The 15,259-nt window shown below is 35.1% G+C and overlaps 6 protein-coding genes and 1 long non-coding RNA gene across 9 annotated transcripts in view; 6 read left to right on the forward strand and 1 right to left on the reverse strand.

Annotated features, from left to right (window-relative positions):
• The window catches only part of LOC135127835 (puratrophin-1-like), a 529,067-nt gene that overhangs the window by 507,837 nt on the left and 5,971 nt on the right, over positions 1-15,259 (reverse strand). The gene's annotated exons all lie outside the window — the stretch shown is intronic.
• On the forward strand, positions 69-358 carry LOC135127848 (uncharacterized). Its single transcript, XR_010280290.1, has 2 exons — positions 69-173; positions 229-358. It is a non-coding gene; the product is annotated as an uncharacterized LOC135127848 (long non-coding RNA).
• On the forward strand, positions 2,217-3,265 carry LOC135127833 (farnesol dehydrogenase-like). Its single transcript, XM_064054473.1, has 4 exons — positions 2,217-2,354; positions 2,410-2,871; positions 2,929-3,090; positions 3,146-3,265. Exons 1-4 carry the CDS (start codon positions 2,247-2,249, stop codon positions 3,185-3,187), a joined length of 774 nt encoding a protein of 257 aa, XP_063910543.1. The 5' UTR covers positions 2,217-2,246; the 3' UTR covers positions 3,188-3,265.
• Positions 9,210-10,370, forward strand: LOC135127832 (farnesol dehydrogenase-like). Its single transcript, XM_064054472.1, has 4 exons — positions 9,210-9,457; positions 9,513-9,974; positions 10,024-10,185; positions 10,241-10,370. The coding sequence occupies exons 1-4, from the start codon at positions 9,350-9,352 to the stop codon at positions 10,280-10,282; spliced, it is 774 nt and encodes a 257-aa protein (XP_063910542.1). The 5' UTR covers positions 9,210-9,349; the 3' UTR covers positions 10,283-10,370.
• Positions 10,650-11,652, forward strand: LOC135128371 (farnesol dehydrogenase-like). The gene is made up of 4 exons (XM_064055281.1): positions 10,650-10,773; positions 10,824-11,285; positions 11,337-11,495; positions 11,555-11,652. Exons 1-4 carry the CDS (start codon positions 10,678-10,680, stop codon positions 11,594-11,596), a joined length of 759 nt encoding a protein of 252 aa, XP_063911351.1. The 5' UTR covers positions 10,650-10,677; the 3' UTR covers positions 11,597-11,652.
• LOC135128372 (farnesol dehydrogenase-like) lies at positions 12,418-13,468 on the forward strand. The gene is made up of 4 exons (XM_064055282.1): positions 12,418-12,584; positions 12,639-13,100; positions 13,160-13,321; positions 13,372-13,468. The coding sequence occupies exons 1-4, from the start codon at positions 12,477-12,479 to the stop codon at positions 13,411-13,413; spliced, it is 774 nt and encodes a 257-aa protein (XP_063911352.1). The 5' UTR covers positions 12,418-12,476; the 3' UTR covers positions 13,414-13,468.
• Positions 13,724-14,801, forward strand: LOC135128373 (farnesol dehydrogenase-like). Its single transcript, XM_064055283.1, has 4 exons — positions 13,724-13,865; positions 13,923-14,387; positions 14,437-14,598; positions 14,655-14,801. The coding sequence occupies exons 1-4, from the start codon at positions 13,770-13,772 to the stop codon at positions 14,694-14,696; spliced, it is 765 nt and encodes a 254-aa protein (XP_063911353.1). The 5' UTR covers positions 13,724-13,769; the 3' UTR covers positions 14,697-14,801.

Genomic DNA, 15,259 nt, shown 5'->3' on the forward strand with positions numbered 1-15,259 from the left:
TTATGATGAGTAATCAAGGTTATGATTCCCCACTTCAACATAAAGCAGTTAATGGTTATCATACGAGTGACGATCCAAAAACGAAGGAAATTATTTCAAAATTTCCATTTTTGAAGGCTGAAGATATTGCGGATTCGGTGTTGTACGTTTTGGCAACGCCTCCACACGTACAGGTTCGACACTTTAAACATAAATTGTTGCTTTTTCGCCTTAATTTTTGCATTTTAGGTACATGAACTAATGATTAAGCCTGTTGGGGAACCCGTATAATTGTTGACAAGTTAGAAAAAAAGCACACACAATAGTTTCAATGTTCAGTTATACACATTGTACAATAAATAATAATGTATTCCATAAATAGTTTCAATTTGGTTTAGTTTATATTGATAGAGTGTGAAGGCAAAAGCTAAAAAAGCTCAAAATGAGTGACTTGTAGAGAAAAGGTGAAAGCTGCATGCCGTAAAAGCCGACATTTCCAAGGAAGAAAATTTGGTCATTTGACCAAAAACAAAATATATATATTATATGTTTTTTAATTGCTGTTAAAATGATTGGAAAGAATCTTTGAAATATTGTACTCCCTACTTCTTAAAAATGATTTCCTTATTTTCATAAAATCAGCACACTCTTATCTACCTAAGTGATAAAATTAGCTGTGAAAATCATGGAGGCTAACAATATTGATGGACATTGCGGTTCATTCTGTGTTAAATATTCCTGGTATGAACATTTATCCAACGTTAAAACACGCAGTGACAGCTTTGACTGAAACTCTGCGGCAGGAATTAAACCATTATTGGGTCTCAAAATTAAAATCATGGTAAGTTTTTCGGAAATTATTATTGTAATTTTCAGTGGCTACAAATTGTAGAGTGTTAGTCTTGGAGCGGTTAGCACTCCAATGGCTGAAAACAACGTTTTGGTTATGGTTATGAGTAAGTAACTAATGGAAATGGTAAACAAAATTCTAAAATTGACATCAGAAGATATAGCTGACTCTGTATTGTATGCTCTGTCGACGCCACCTCGTATGCATTATAAAATTAAACAATATTCTTCACAAAGTCGTTACCATTTTTTTTAAAGGTGCATGAATTAAATATTTAACCTGTGAGAGAAAAAGAGTGAGCTTGGAACATAAGCACAGCATGCTTCTTTACGTTTATTTTAACTTGTAGAGGTTATCCCAACAAAAATAAAATTCGCAAAACCAAATTTTATCATTTTCTGAATAAGCTGGATATGTTGTACTGTATTTCAAGGGCGAGAGAAGTTCGATCTAAATCACCTGACCCCAATATTTTATTGGAGTTTACCTAATGTTAATGTTAATGAGTATTTACATTAACTAAGTATTATATACCAAAATCGCAACATATTGTGTTCTAAAGCGATTATATTAATTTTAACGTATCTACTAGTGAGTCCGTTTTTGGTGAATAGAACTCGTTGAGATGAAAGTCAAATTGTGTGATATGTTGAATGGTGTAAAGTCAATAATCTTCGAGTATCACTCTTGCTTAAATTTTATACTAAATTTATTTTGAAATTTTTTATAAATAGAAACGTTAAATTTCTTCAATAAAAAAACGTATCAAACTCTTATTTTATAAGGTGTTTATCTCAGTCGTTGTTGGTAACAACTCGCCAAAAACGACTCGTTTTACAATCATGCAGTGGTGTGGTACCTGCTAAGATAAGACTGATTTTGGGAAATGACATACCCTCTAAGAAAAGAGAGGGCGTGTGAGTGAGGCTAGTACATGTTAAGACTGATTTTGGCAAATGACGTATCCTCTAAGAAATTTAATTAAATTATTATAAAAAAAGACACTGGAGGCTCTAAAGCACTTTCAAATTCTTTTCAAACAGAAATACTTAGAACCTCAATATTTTTTTTAATTTTTCAAAAAAAAAAACGGGATCGCAAAATTAAGTCAAAAGCAGGTCAGGTCAGAATTTTCTCAAAAAAGAACACAAAAGTCCCTCAAAACTGCTATAAATAATTCATAAAAAAAATCTCATCATTTGCTCCCAAAATAATGCGGCGTGGGTACCCAAAAGTCCCCCGAACCTCTCAAATAATATCCAATTTATGATGAGTAATCAAGGTTACGATTCGGCAGTATCTCCCACTTCAACATAAAGTATTAGTTAATGGTTATCATCCTATTTTTATCGTAGATACAAATACTCAGTCATTTTTTTAACTTTGCGTAGCTCACACACATATCTCTTATATAACCATGGTTATTTCTATGGATCGCTGGAAAGGTAAAGTGGCCATCGTTACTGGTGCCAGCGCCGGGATTGGAGCCGCCATCGTCGAACAACTTGCAGAAGCAGGTTTGCAGGTAAACACACCAACTAAATTCTCCCCTTCCTAATTATTAATCACTTTGAATTTAGGTAGCAGGTTTCGCCCGACGTTCCGAACGCGTAGAAGAACTAGCCAAAAAGCTCAACAGCAAAAAAGGAAAAGTTCACGCTGTTAAAGTCGACATTTCTAAAGAAGAAGACATTCTCAAAGGTTTCAAGTGGGTTACAGATAACCTAGGCCCCGTCAGCATTCTCATCAACAACGCTGGCATTATTCATAACACAGATCTAACAGAAGGAGAAACCGAAAAGTGGAAGAAAATTTTCGACACCAATGTCTTGGGTCTGTGTATCGCGACAAGAGAGGCCGTGAAGATAATGAAAGCTAATAATATTGATGGCCACATAGTCCACATCAACAGTATCGCCGGTCATAAAGTGCCATTTGTTGAAAAGTTGAATGTGTACCCGGCATCGAAGCATGCTGTTACCGCACTGACAGAAACGTTGAGGCAAGAATTGAACCATCTTGGACTCAAAATTAAAATCACGGTAGGTATATTTTACGTGTTTTGTTAAAATCAAAATAAAACAAAATTATAAAATTAGAGTGTGAGTCCTGGGGCTGTTACTACGGAAATAATGGAGGCAGCCAATTGGACGAGTGACGATCCAAAAGCGAAGGAAGCCATTTCAAAACTTCCCTTTTTGAAAGCTGAAGACATTGCGGATTCGGTGTTGTACGTTTTGGCAACACCTCCACACGTACAGGTTCTACACTTTAAAGATAAATTGTTGGTTTTTCGTCTTAATTTTTGCGTTTTAGGTACATGAACTAACGATTAAGCCTGTTGGGGAGTCCATATAATTTTTGACAAGTTAGAAAAAAATACTCACACTGTTCAGCTATGAACATTGTACAATAAATGATATTGTATTCCGAAAATAGTTTCAGTTTAGTTTAGTGACAAAAGGTAAAAAATCTCAAAATGTGACTTATAGGCCGAAGGTGAAAAGTGCATGCAGGAAAAACCGAAATTTCTAAGGAGGAAGATATACTTAAAACCTTCCAATGAGTTACAAAAAAGATAGCCCCAACTTAGTTGAAAGAGACGCAGAAAAATGAAAGAAAATTTTTGATACCAACGTCATCGGTTTGTCAATAGCTACAAAAAATTTGCTCGTCTTTTTCTTTCGTATCTGAAATTTATATTTTCATCCTTGTCATTTATCGCTTCGTACCGTATCGGTAGAAACAAAATCCCACCCCAGGTTCAAAGTTACAGCTTTGGAAGTCTTAGGAAAGAGCTGAATCATCTTGGACTTAAAATAAAAATTACGGTATGTGTTGTGAAGTTGTGTTTTACTATGATTAGCAAATGGCATTGTAATGGACTACCTTAAGGGGGCGAATGCTGTAACTTCAACTGGTACCGCGATTGCCGGTACGACAAACAAGTCGAAAGAAACATTTTCATTTTATGTACACAAACGATTTCCGATCAAGTACATTACCAGTAAATCCGAATGATAATTTATAAAAGCAATGATTCGAATTTTCTACACTAAGGGATCAAATAATGATGGTGGTATGATTTTTAAACTTTTTTACAAATTTTTTGATACGAGTACATTATGAAAAATAAAATAAACTGTAAATTACTACCGTACGCATATAATCCTTTTTCGTATGTTACTACGTCTTTGTCTAAAAAATTTCTGGTAAACAAAAATTAGAAAATATTAGAAAAATAGTGGAATAGGTTCATAGAATAAGAGTTCAATAAAATTTCAGTACCATGTACCTACTAATAAATAATTATAAGAATAATTAGTATACGAAAACATAAAAGTTTGTTACAATTTCTTCATCCACAAATAATGCAAAATGTAAAATGAACATTTTGTGTAGTCGAGTTACAGTGTAAACGATAAAATAACAATAATAACGACAACAAACAATTCAAAATTCAAACATATGGAACAAAGACTTTCTGCCTCCTACTTTTAAAAATTAACTTTTGTGAGCATCCATAATTAATTCGCTCACATAATATTTGAAAAAAAAAATCGTTCAATTTCTGATGCATATTTTCAGTATAAAATTTTTTATCTCTGTAAATTTCTTCATTTAAGATTTCCTTTGGCGTCCAAAAAACAAAGGAGCAACTTTGTTTATTAGCAACGTAGAGTTGCCCTTGAATCTGATAATAATAGTTGAGATTGCGTTTAAGTGTGAATTTATTATTTACAATTGTTGCAATGTCTACTTTTTTGATTAAAGGCTTCTTCAGGTGTGACGAATCTGGCCGCATATGGTCATTTTATCTCCAAAAGTATATTATCGCCGTCATATTGACTGGATGAATAAATAATTCACATGGACGAATTTTTCCTTTTAAAATACTTTCCATTTCGCGTCGCGCTATTGTTTCATTGTCTGTTCCATACCTGGTACTCGTGTTGCCTTTAAATCCTATCGAAATGGGGCTACTAAACTTAGAACACTCTGTTTGATGTCGAAGCTTAGATATTCGACCGAAAGCGGAAGGTGCAAAACGGATCCGTCTTTCTTCATGCCTCAATGTACTTACAACTTGATTGTTCCTTAGTCAAATCTTTTATTTGGGTTATTTATCTAATCCCTATAATGGCAAAATGCTCAAACAATCTAACTGCTGGAGATGATTCAATCCCTAGCTTCATGGTTCGTGCGAAGCCTTTAGCCATAATAATAAACTTGGCGCTACGTTCAGGTTCGTTTCCGGGTCGTTGGAAAAGAAATAGAATTATCCCAGTTTTAAAAAAGGATAACCCACATCTGTTAAGTAATTATAGACCGATCTCCATCCTTCCCAATTTTGCAAAAGTTTTTGAACAAGTTCTCTATCGATGTATAGATGGTAACGTTCATAGCTACATTTCTGAGAACCAACATGGATTTATGACGGCGCGATCCACTGTTACAAATTTAGCTGTATTAACCCAATATTTATGTGAGTCACTTGATAGAAGGGGTCAGATAGATGTTATCTATACGGATTTTTCTCGTGCCTTTGACACTATATCGCACAACATCTTGCTCGTTAAATTGCATCGCTTTGGCTGCTCTGACACTTTACTGAAATTATTATCATCCTATTTAACGGGTCGGGTAAATCATGTATTTTACAATGGGTACACATCGTCTGAATTTATATCTACATCAGGAGTCCCGCAGGGCTTCAATCTTGGTCCATTACTTTTTAACATTTACCTGAATGATCTCTTCTCCTCGCTAAGATGCTCCTGCCTCGCGCCGATGATGTCAAGATCTACAATAATATTTCGTCGATAGTAGATACTGCACTACTTCAGACGGACCTTGACAAGATAGTGCAGTACTCATCCGAAAATAAACTGTTTTTGAACACAAAAAAGTGTTATTATGTCACATTTACACGTAAATTACAGCCAATTGTCACCTCATATGGCATCGGTTTAGAATCATTGGAACGAAAGACATCTATTACGGACTTAGGAGTGATATTTGACTCGGAACTTACCTTCAATGATCACATAAAATGCGTCAGCAGTTCTGCTAGTAAATCACTTGGCTTCATAATGCGTGTCTCTAAAAAATATTTCAATGACATCGATCTGCTTAAGTCTCTTTTCTTTTCATTTGTGATGAGCAAGTTGGAGTATGCGTCAGTTATATGGTACCCAATTTATTTGTGCCAACATATGCCACTAGATAGAATCCACAGGAAGTTCCTTAAATATCTGTCATATAAACTGGACGGATTTTATCCTAGTAGAGGTTGTGATATGGTGATCCTGCTCCAGCGTCATGGATTGATGTCCCTCTCATCTCGGCGTGATGGGCAGTGTGCGAACTTTATTGTAAAATTAATTAATAATAGGATTGACTGTGCGTCCTTACTATCGAAAGTTGAATTTAATGTGCCACAATTCTCTTCACGACATGTAGTTACCTTTTATGTGCCGTCTCCACGCACGAACGTCTTATGCCCTTCACCGATTTCAGTGATGTGCAAATGTGCTAGTAAGCTCGTGAGTGATGTTTTCTTGGGTTAGTCCTGTTTGTATTGTGGTCGATTGTGCTGTTTTTTCTTTCCTTTTATTTAGTTATTTGTATATTTATTATTACGTATTTTTTTTATATTTTGTCCTGTAATTAGTGAAACCTGTGGGACAATAAACTTATTATTATTATTATTATTAATATTATTATTATTTATGCCACAGTTTTGTGTAATCTGTTTCCATAACTATCATTTAGTTCTTCTAAGACCTCCCTGTCCATTGGAGCTCTTTTTGTGTTTCTCTTCACTCTGCCATAGCGGAGACTTTTCGACATAACACCGCTTTCCTTCTATGAATATACCTTTTAGTATGAACTCCAGAACTACTTTCTGTTATGGCTTGGTGAACCTTTGAAACATATTCACCTTCGGAATTTCCTGAATTCGCAAAAACCAAATTTTATAATTGTTCGAAAAAGCTGTATTGTTTGTACTGTTCTTCAGGGAGAAGTTCCATCTTGCGACCAATTATGAGTTTACCTAATGTTATTGTCCAGTATTTGCATGAAGTACAGACCAAAATCGCACCATATTGTGTATTAAAGAGATTATATTAATTCTAATATGGTGAGGACGATTTTGTTTAATAGGAGTCGTCGAGATATAAGTCAAATTGGTGAACCTATAAAGTCAGAGATATCGCTCTTATTTAATTCTTATTTTTATTATAACCTTATTACCACAAATCTTCTATTTTAATTTAATATCAAATATGACAAGGTCCGATGGGCCAAAATTCAACAGTAACTTGCATGACTGCCAATTAAGACTGTCAAAGTAACTAAATTTATTTTGACAACTTTTATAAATTTCGTCAATAAAAAAAAAGTATCGAACTCTTATTTTATAAGGTGATTATCTTAGTTGTTCTTTATAACTCGCCGAAAACTGCTCGTTTTATAACCTTGCGTCGTATGATAGCAATGGACATAAAATATGTTTCTTCATAAATTATTATATTGCGACAAGACTATAGCGAAGCCGTTAGAGAGTTGTCAACTCAGAAATTCTCACTATATACCTGATTTATTTCTATAAATGAATGATATGTATGCTATAAAAAAGCATTTTTTGTGTGCTACAAAAGTATGAACAATGTTAATAGGCATTATTAACAAGTTGAGATCAGTCATTAAATGGTCCAAAACTGATCTTGAAAATTTAAACATCGCAACAAGGAAAATTTTCATACAGTATAGAAGGCATCATCCAAAATCGTCGATTGAAAGATTCTCATTACCAAGACAGAATGGAGGAAGGGGTTTCCAGAACTTAGAAAACTTATATCAGAGACAAATCTCAGATTTGAAGAAGTATTTCTTGAAACGAGCGGAAAGAAATGAAATGTTTCGCACCATCACAAGAGCAGATTTGAACCACACACCCTTAAATCTGTCGAACACCGAGAAATCCACACCCCCCACACAATAGATAAAATAATAAGTGGGCTAAAACAAAAACAACTACATGGAAAATTCTACAAAGACTTAGAAGAAAATCATGTCAATAAGAAGATGTCATTGATTTGGTTAAAAAAATCAAGTTTGTATGCCGAAACAGAAGGATTTGTGTTTGCTATTCAAGACCAAGTAATCAATACCAAGAATTATAGAAAATACATCATCAAAGATCCGAACATAAAAAACGACTGCTGTCGCCTATGCAAAGCAAAACCTGAAACGATCCAGCACATAATCTCTTCTTGCAGCATCCTAGCACAAACTGATTACAAAGCTAGACACGACAACGCAGCCAAAATCATTCACAAAGAATTAGCAACACTTATGAACTTAATCGAAGATACGACACCCTATTACACTTACATTCCGTCTCCATTCCTTGAAAATAACAAATACAAATTATACTGGGATCGCACAATACTTACAGACTTAAACATTACAGCTAACAGACCAGACATCATACTTATCAAAAAACACACGAACGAAGCCATTCCCATTGACATTGCTATTCCTAACAGAAACAACATTATTCAAACATACAACACCAAGATTTCAAAATATCTACAATTATCGATAGAAATGAAATCCATGTTGAATCTTAAAAAAATTTCAATTCTACCCCTAGTTATCTCTAATGTAGGTGTAGTTCCAAATAGCTTAGTTGAGAATTTAAAGTCTTTGCATTTGAATGATTCAATAATTGTCAAAATTCAAAAAGCTGTTTTGTTAGGAACATGTCATATTGTTCGTAAGTTTCTTGAACAGTCTGATCATGTCAGTCAGATTAGATTAGCACCAGTAGGTCAGAGTAGTGTAGGTCACTTTTCATGTGATGCGCGGATAAATGGTCGGTGGTTACGCTGGACTTTTGGGGATGGGGTGAGATTAGAGAATAATAGCAGACTAATTTGTATGCTGTAATTCTAGAATCTCGAAAGTTGTTCTGTTAATCTAATCAATGCATATCATTACTTGGTCTTAGTACCCGTAATGATAGAAGTCTTGCCTGAATGCCGGTCATTTCCGGGTCAGTGGTGGGTCTTAATAATTATTATTACATTGTCATTAAATTTGGCTTTTATTGGATATCTTCATTAACAAGAAAGTTCTTAAATGTTAAACAAAACCTGAAATCTCAGATGCATCACTTTACTAAACGTTTCTTAATGATTAATAAGATAAGAAAAAATGTACCACAGGTTAATTCTTAAATTTTTATTTCGCAATTTTTATCTTAAGGTAATAATTCCACTGTTGGTTAATGCAGCTGATATCTAAGATTGTATTATTCTAACCGTATGCAGTTTTTAACAAGCTCTCAAATAATGTCGAATTTTTTGCTGAGTAATCAAGGTTATGATTCGGCAGTATCTCCCACTACAACATAGAGCAGTTATCATCCTATTTTTATCGTAGATACAAATGCACACTCAGTCATTTTTTTAACCTTGGTTAGCCCACACACATATCACTTGCATAACCATGGTTATTTCAATGGATCGCTGGAAAGGCAAAGTGGCAATCGTCACTGGTGCCAGCGCTGGAATTGGAGCTGCAATCGTCGAACAACTTGCAGAAGCAGGTTTGCAGGTAAACACACCAACTAAATTCTCTCCTGCGCAATTATTAATCACCTCGAATTTAGGTAGCAGGTTTCGCCCGCCGTTCCGAACGCGTAGAAGAACTAGCCAAAAAGCTCAGCGGCAAAAAAGGAAAAGTTCACGCTGTTAAAGTCGACGTTTCTAAAGAAGAAGACATTCTCAAAGGCTTCAAATGGGTTACAGACAACCTAGGCCCCGTCAGCATTCTCATCAACAACGCTGGTATTCTTCAAAACACAAACCTAACAGACGGAGAAACCGAAAAGTGGAAGAAAATTTTCGACACCAATGTTTTGGGTCTGTGTATCGCGACAAGAGAGGCCGTGAAGATAATGAAAGCTAATAAGATTGATGGCCACATAGTCCATATCAACAGTGTTGTCGGTCATAAAGTGCCAGAGTTTGGAGATGCGAATGTATACCCGGCATCGAAGTACGCAGTTACCGCACTAACGGAAACGTTGAGGCAAGAATTGAACCATCTTGGACTTAAAATTAAAATCACAGTAAGTATATTTTTGACTGTTTTATCATATTCATTTTTTTTTTAATTAGAGTGTCAGTCCTGGGGCTGTTGCTACGGAATTTTTGGAGGCAGCCGGTTGGGCGAGTGACGATCCAAAAATGAAGGAAATCATTTCAAAATTTCCATTTTTGAAGGCTCAAGATATTGCGGATTCGGTGTTGTACGTTTTGGCAACGCCTCCACACGTACAGGTTCGACACTTTAAACATAAATTGTTGCTGTTTCATGTTAATTTTTGCATTTTAGGTACATGAACTAATGATTAAGCCTATTGGGGAATCCGTATAATTGTTGACAAGTTAGAAAAAAAGCACACACAATAGTTTCAATCTTCAGTTATACACATTGTACAATAAATGATAATGTATTCCATAAATAGTTTCAATTTAGTTTAGTTTATATTGATAGAGATACAGAGTGTGATGGCAAAAGCTAAAAAAGCTCAAAATGTGTGACCAAATAAAAAATGTATTATATCTTTATGTTTTTTTTTTTAATTGCTGTTAAAACGACTGGAAAGAATTTTTGAAATATTGTACTCCCTACTCCTTAAAAATGATTTCCTTATAAAAAATCAGCACACTCTTATCTAAGTGATAAAATGAGCCTTGTCCACACTGTCATTTGAAACATTTGTCGATCTAAGCAGGTACCGACAACACATAGAAAAGGTGGTTGTGCCAATGGAACGCTGGAAGGGCAAAATAGCTATAGTCACCGGAGCCAGTACCGGAATTGGTGCCTCCATTGCTGAAAAACTAGTAGAAGAGGGTTTGCAAGTATTTATTCCAACTATAGTTACAAAAGTATACTTTGTTAATTTACTTAGGTCGTCGGACTTGCGCGCCGTTCCGAGCTCATAGAACAACTCTCCACAAAGCTCCAAAACAAAAAAGGAAAATTACACGCCATAAAAGCAGACATTTCTAAGGAAGAAGACATCCTGAAAGCCTTTAAATGGGTGTCCGACAATTTGGGCCCTGTTCACATTTTAATAAACAATGCAGGCATCATCCAACAATGCAACTTATGTGATGGAGAAACCGAAAAGTGGAAAAAGGTCCTCGATGTAAACGTTCTTGGTTTATGCATATCCACAAGAGAAGCTGTCAAAGTCATGAAGGCTAATAATATTGATGGACATATTATCCATATTAATAGCACTGCGGGTCATTCTGTGTTAAATATTCCTGGTTTAAACCTTTATCCGGCATCAAAACACGCAGTAACAGCTTTGACTGAAACTCTGCGGCAGGAATTCAACCATTTGGGTCTCAAAATTAAAATCACGGTAAGTTTTTTGGAAATTATGATTGTCATTTACAGTGGCTACAAATTGTAGAGTGTTAGTCCTGGAGCGGTTAGTACTTCAATGGCTGAAAACAACGATTTGGTTATGAGTAAGGAACTAATGGAAATTGTAAACAAAATCCCGAAATTGACATCAGAAGATGTAGCTGACTCTGTATTGTATGCTCTGTCAACGCCACCTCATGTTCAAGTATGTATTATAAAATTAACAATATTCTTCACAAAATTGTTACAATTTTGTTTTTAAAGGTGCATGAATTAATTATTAACCCTTTCGGAAACAAAGAGTGAGATGTTATTTACAACTGTACAAGGCTTAAATAAAATTTTATTGGATAGTTGTTTGATTTGTGGCTTTAATGTAAACTTCAGTTTTGTAAAATCAATTGTTTAAATTGGTATTCAAGACGTTCGTTATTTATACTAATTTTTAATTTACAGGCGTAAGTAAAAATTACATAATAAGGTCCATTTGAAAATATCTGATTTCTGTCTGCTTTTTGACAATTTTATTGTATTTTTGAAAAAAACGCAGTCAAAACACGTTTGCTCATTCTTACCAAAAATCTAATGGCGTCACTTCAAAAGTTCAATGAATAAAGCCTGTTTGAAAATAGTGTAGAATAATAAACTCTACATCCTTATTGGATTGGGAAAATAACAGGTAAAATTCGTTGTGAGAGTAATGGATCTTATAAAATTGTCAAAGTAAACCGTTAGAAACTCAGAAACTCCCATCAAAAATCAATTGGCATTAATAAGTTGAGGTCAGTAATAATTATTATTATTTATTATTAAATTTGGTTACTATAGACATTTCCTTAAACACTTTACTATAACATAAATATGTAAATAAGAAAACATATACTACGCTATTAGGTGGTCTTTTAAATTTTTCTTTCACCACCTTTATCTTAACGTACTATTCCACTATTTATTAATACACTTGACGCCATAAAATTGCATTGCTCTATCTGCATGCAATTTTTAATAACCTTTCCGATACTCTACAATTTAATGATGAGTAATCAAGGTTATGATTCGGCAGTATCTCCCACTTCAAAATAAAGTACCTAGTTAATAGTTATCATCCTATTTAAATCGTAGAGAGAAATAAACACTCAGTCAATTTTTAAACCTTGCTTAACTCATATCTTCCACTTATATAACCATGGTAATCTCTATGGATCGCTGGAAAGGCAAAGTGGCAATCGTCACTGGTGCCAGCGCCGGAATTGGAGCGGCCATCGTCGAACAACTTGCAGAAGCAGGTTTGCAGGTAAACACACCAACTAAATTCTCCCCTTCGTAATTATTAATCACCTCGAATTAGGTAGCCGGTTTCGCCCGACGTTCTGAACGCGTAGAAGAACTAGCCAAAAAGCTCAGCGGCAAAAAAGGAAAAGTTCATGCTGTTAAAGTCGACATTTCTAAAGAAGAAGACATTCTCAAAGGTTTCAAATGGGTTACAGACAACCTGGGCCCCGTCAGCATTCTCATCAACAACGCTGGCGTTATTCAAAACACAAATCTGACAGAGGGAGAAACCGAAAAGTGGAAGAAAATTTTCGACACTAATGTTTTGGGTCTGTGTATCGCGACAAGAGAGGCCGTGAAGATAATGAAAGCTAATAAGATTGATGGCCACATAGTCCACATCAACAGTATCGCCGGTCATAAAGTGCCATTTTTTGAAAAAGTGAATGTGTATCCGGCATCGAAGCATGCTGTTACCGCACTGACGGAAACGTTGAGGCAAGAATTGAACCATCTTGGACTCAAAATTAAAATCACGGTAGGTATATTTTGCGTGTTTTATTAATACTAAAGAAAAATATAAAATTGAAAAATTAGAGTGTGAGTCCTGGGGCTGTTACTACGGAAATAATGGAAGCAGCCGATTGGAAGATTGAAGACCCAAAAGCGAAGGAAGCCATTTCAAAACTTCCATATTTGAAAGCTGAAGATGTTGCGGATTCGGTGCTGTACGTTCTGGCAACACCTCCACACGTACAGGTTCGACACAAATAAATTGTTGCTTTTTCGTATTGATTTTAGTGTTTTAGGTGCATGAACTAATGATCAAGCCTGTTGGAGAACCCATGTAATTGTTGACATATTCAGTGTTTAATAATGTACAATAAATGAATTTGTATTCTATAAGTAGTTTCAGTTTAGTTTAAATTGTTAGAGTTTTGTTGCAACAGCAATGAATGAGCATGGCATTGTACTCAGTTCTCAGGAATATTCAAATTAAAAAAAAATGTTTTTAAACCTGGATGAAGTACACCGATGTAATTTTTATTGATTTTTCTCTCGTAAAGCAGATAATAGTTCCTTATCATTTTGTAAATCATAATAATGAGGTACTTTGCGGAAAACACGAACTCATTATTTGCAATATTAGTACAACTGCCGTCATTTTCATTTCAGTCGAGCCTGACTCAACTTCTACATCTGAACAATGGATCGTTGGAGAGGCAAAGTAGCTATAGTTACAGGAGCTAGTGCAGGAATAGGGGCAGCAATTGCAGAAAAACTAGTAGAAGAAGGCTTGCAAGTAATTACTTTAGTCAAATTTGTGGTTTCTAGGTATCAAAATAAAAAAAAAAACTAGGTCGTAGGTTTTGCCAGAAGACACCAACGCATCGAAGCAAGATCCCAAAAACTAAAAAACCATAAAGGAAAACTGTATGCAGTGAAAGTAGACGTAACCCAAGAAGAGGACATTTTAAAAGGATTCAAATGGGTAGCGGAAAACGTAGGCCCAGTTCACATTTTAATTAACAACGCCGGAGTTCTCCAACACACCAACCTAACCAGTGGCGACACATCAAAATGGAAAAAAGTCTTCGACACGAATGTGTTAGGCGTTTGCATTGCAACCAGAGAGGCCGTAAAGATTATGAAAGCGAACAAAATCGATGGTCATATTGTTAATATTAACAGTATTTGCGGACACCGAGTGCCTTATACTTTTCCGGACGCTAATGTGTTTCCAGCGTCCAAATATGCGTTGAGGGCAGTCACAGAAACTCTTCAGCAGGAGTTACAATCGCTGGGTCTTAAGATTAAGGTTTCGGTAAGTGGTAAATTATCATAGGACACCAGTTATTTGGGTTTGCTTTTAGAGTGTCAGTCCTGGTGCAGTTTATACTGAGATTATCAGAGCAACTGTCAGCCAGAGTTTGGATTCGACATTCGCAGATACTTTGAAGACGATGCCGACACTACAGGCAACAGATGTTGCCGAAGCAGTGTTGTATGCTTTGAGTACTCCTCCACATGTTCAGGTGAGACAAAATAATACAAAAAATTAAATTATATGTTTAATAACAATTTTGTTTAGATTGAAGATATAATTATTAGACCTGTCGGTGACCTTATATAGCTTTCCGTGTACTACTGTATTGTATTTAATTCGTTACTAATATGTGCAATTACTGTGTTCTCTAATAACAGAGTAGTTGAAGTGCTATGTATGTATTTTATTCAAATAAATAACAACAAAAATAATTACTCCTGACGACATTTTCTTCTACTAATACAGGCTGTTTTTCAAAAATCTAGCTTAATCTTCCGGTTATGCTGTGCTCATGTGTCAAGGAAAAGGTTTAAGAACTTAAAAAAAGTGTCACTTGCATTCGTGACATTTTTGACGTAATATTTGGCTGCCAGCAATGTAATTTTTATCTATCGAACTCAGTTCTGTTTTTTTTTGTCCAATTTGTTTTAGGTTGATGCTTTGGACACACTGTATATTTATGTACGTAATATTATATACGGAAAAACTCGTTTAGTGCACCTAATTATATTTCAGATTAATATCACGTTCAGCTTAACACGAAATTCATTTTTAAATAAAAAGTATGCCGCTAAGTAGGTACTTGAAAAGCAGTATACGATTTTAGTTCTGTTGATACCATTATCAGTTTGTTTGTTTGTCCGTAATCA

This window comes from Zophobas morio, unplaced genomic scaffold (genome assembly GCF_036711695.1).
Source record: "Zophobas morio isolate AGI-343-1 ecotype UQ-CSIRO unplaced genomic scaffold, CSIRO_AGI_Zmor_V1 ptg000012l, whole genome shotgun sequence".
Lineage (NCBI taxonomy): Eukaryota > Metazoa > Arthropoda > Insecta > Coleoptera > Tenebrionidae > Zophobas > Zophobas morio.

What these genes read in the sequence shown, in the direction of transcription:
- LOC135128373 (XM_064055283.1), top strand. Translation starts at nt 13,770, where the DNA reads ATGGATCGTTGGAGAGGCAAAGTAGCTATAGTTACAGGAGCTAGTGCA. An exon ending in TAGTAGAAGAAGGCTTGCAA is followed by an intron (nt 13,866 to 13,922) that starts GTAATTACTTTA and finishes AAAAAAAACTAG; the next exon opens with GTCGTAGGTTTTGCCAGAAG. An exon ending in GTCTTAAGATTAAGGTTTCG is followed by an intron (nt 14,388 to 14,436) that starts GTAAGTGGTAAA and finishes GTTTGCTTTTAG; the next exon opens with AGTGTCAGTCCTGGTGCAGT.
- LOC135127833 (XM_064054473.1), top strand. Translation starts at nt 2,247, where the DNA reads ATGGTTATTTCTATGGATCGCTGGAAAGGTAAAGTGGCCATCGTTACT. An exon ending in TTGCAGAAGCAGGTTTGCAG is followed by an intron (nt 2,355 to 2,409) that starts GTAAACACACCA and finishes CTTTGAATTTAG; the next exon opens with GTAGCAGGTTTCGCCCGACG. An exon ending in GACTCAAAATTAAAATCACG is followed by an intron (nt 2,872 to 2,928) that starts GTAGGTATATTT and finishes TTATAAAATTAG; the next exon opens with AGTGTGAGTCCTGGGGCTGT.
- LOC135127832 (XM_064054472.1), top strand. Translation starts at nt 9,350, where the DNA reads ATGGTTATTTCAATGGATCGCTGGAAAGGCAAAGTGGCAATCGTCACT. An exon ending in TTGCAGAAGCAGGTTTGCAG is followed by an intron (nt 9,458 to 9,512) that starts GTAAACACACCA and finishes CCTCGAATTTAG; the next exon opens with GTAGCAGGTTTCGCCCGCCG. An exon ending in CAACGCCTCCACACGTACAG is followed by an intron (nt 10,186 to 10,240) that starts GTTCGACACTTT and finishes TTTGCATTTTAG; the next exon opens with GTACATGAACTAATGATTAA.
- LOC135128371 (XM_064055281.1), top strand. Translation starts at nt 10,678, where the DNA reads ATGGAACGCTGGAAGGGCAAAATAGCTATAGTCACCGGAGCCAGTACC. An exon ending in TAGTAGAAGAGGGTTTGCAA is followed by an intron (nt 10,774 to 10,823) that starts GTATTTATTCCA and finishes TAATTTACTTAG; the next exon opens with GTCGTCGGACTTGCGCGCCG. An exon ending in GTCTCAAAATTAAAATCACG is followed by an intron (nt 11,286 to 11,336) that starts GTAAGTTTTTTG and finishes TACAAATTGTAG; the next exon opens with AGTGTTAGTCCTGGAGCGGT.
- LOC135128372 (XM_064055282.1), top strand. Translation starts at nt 12,477, where the DNA reads ATGGTAATCTCTATGGATCGCTGGAAAGGCAAAGTGGCAATCGTCACT. An exon ending in TTGCAGAAGCAGGTTTGCAG is followed by an intron (nt 12,585 to 12,638) that starts GTAAACACACCA and finishes ACCTCGAATTAG; the next exon opens with GTAGCCGGTTTCGCCCGACG. An exon ending in GACTCAAAATTAAAATCACG is followed by an intron (nt 13,101 to 13,159) that starts GTAGGTATATTT and finishes TTGAAAAATTAG; the next exon opens with AGTGTGAGTCCTGGGGCTGT.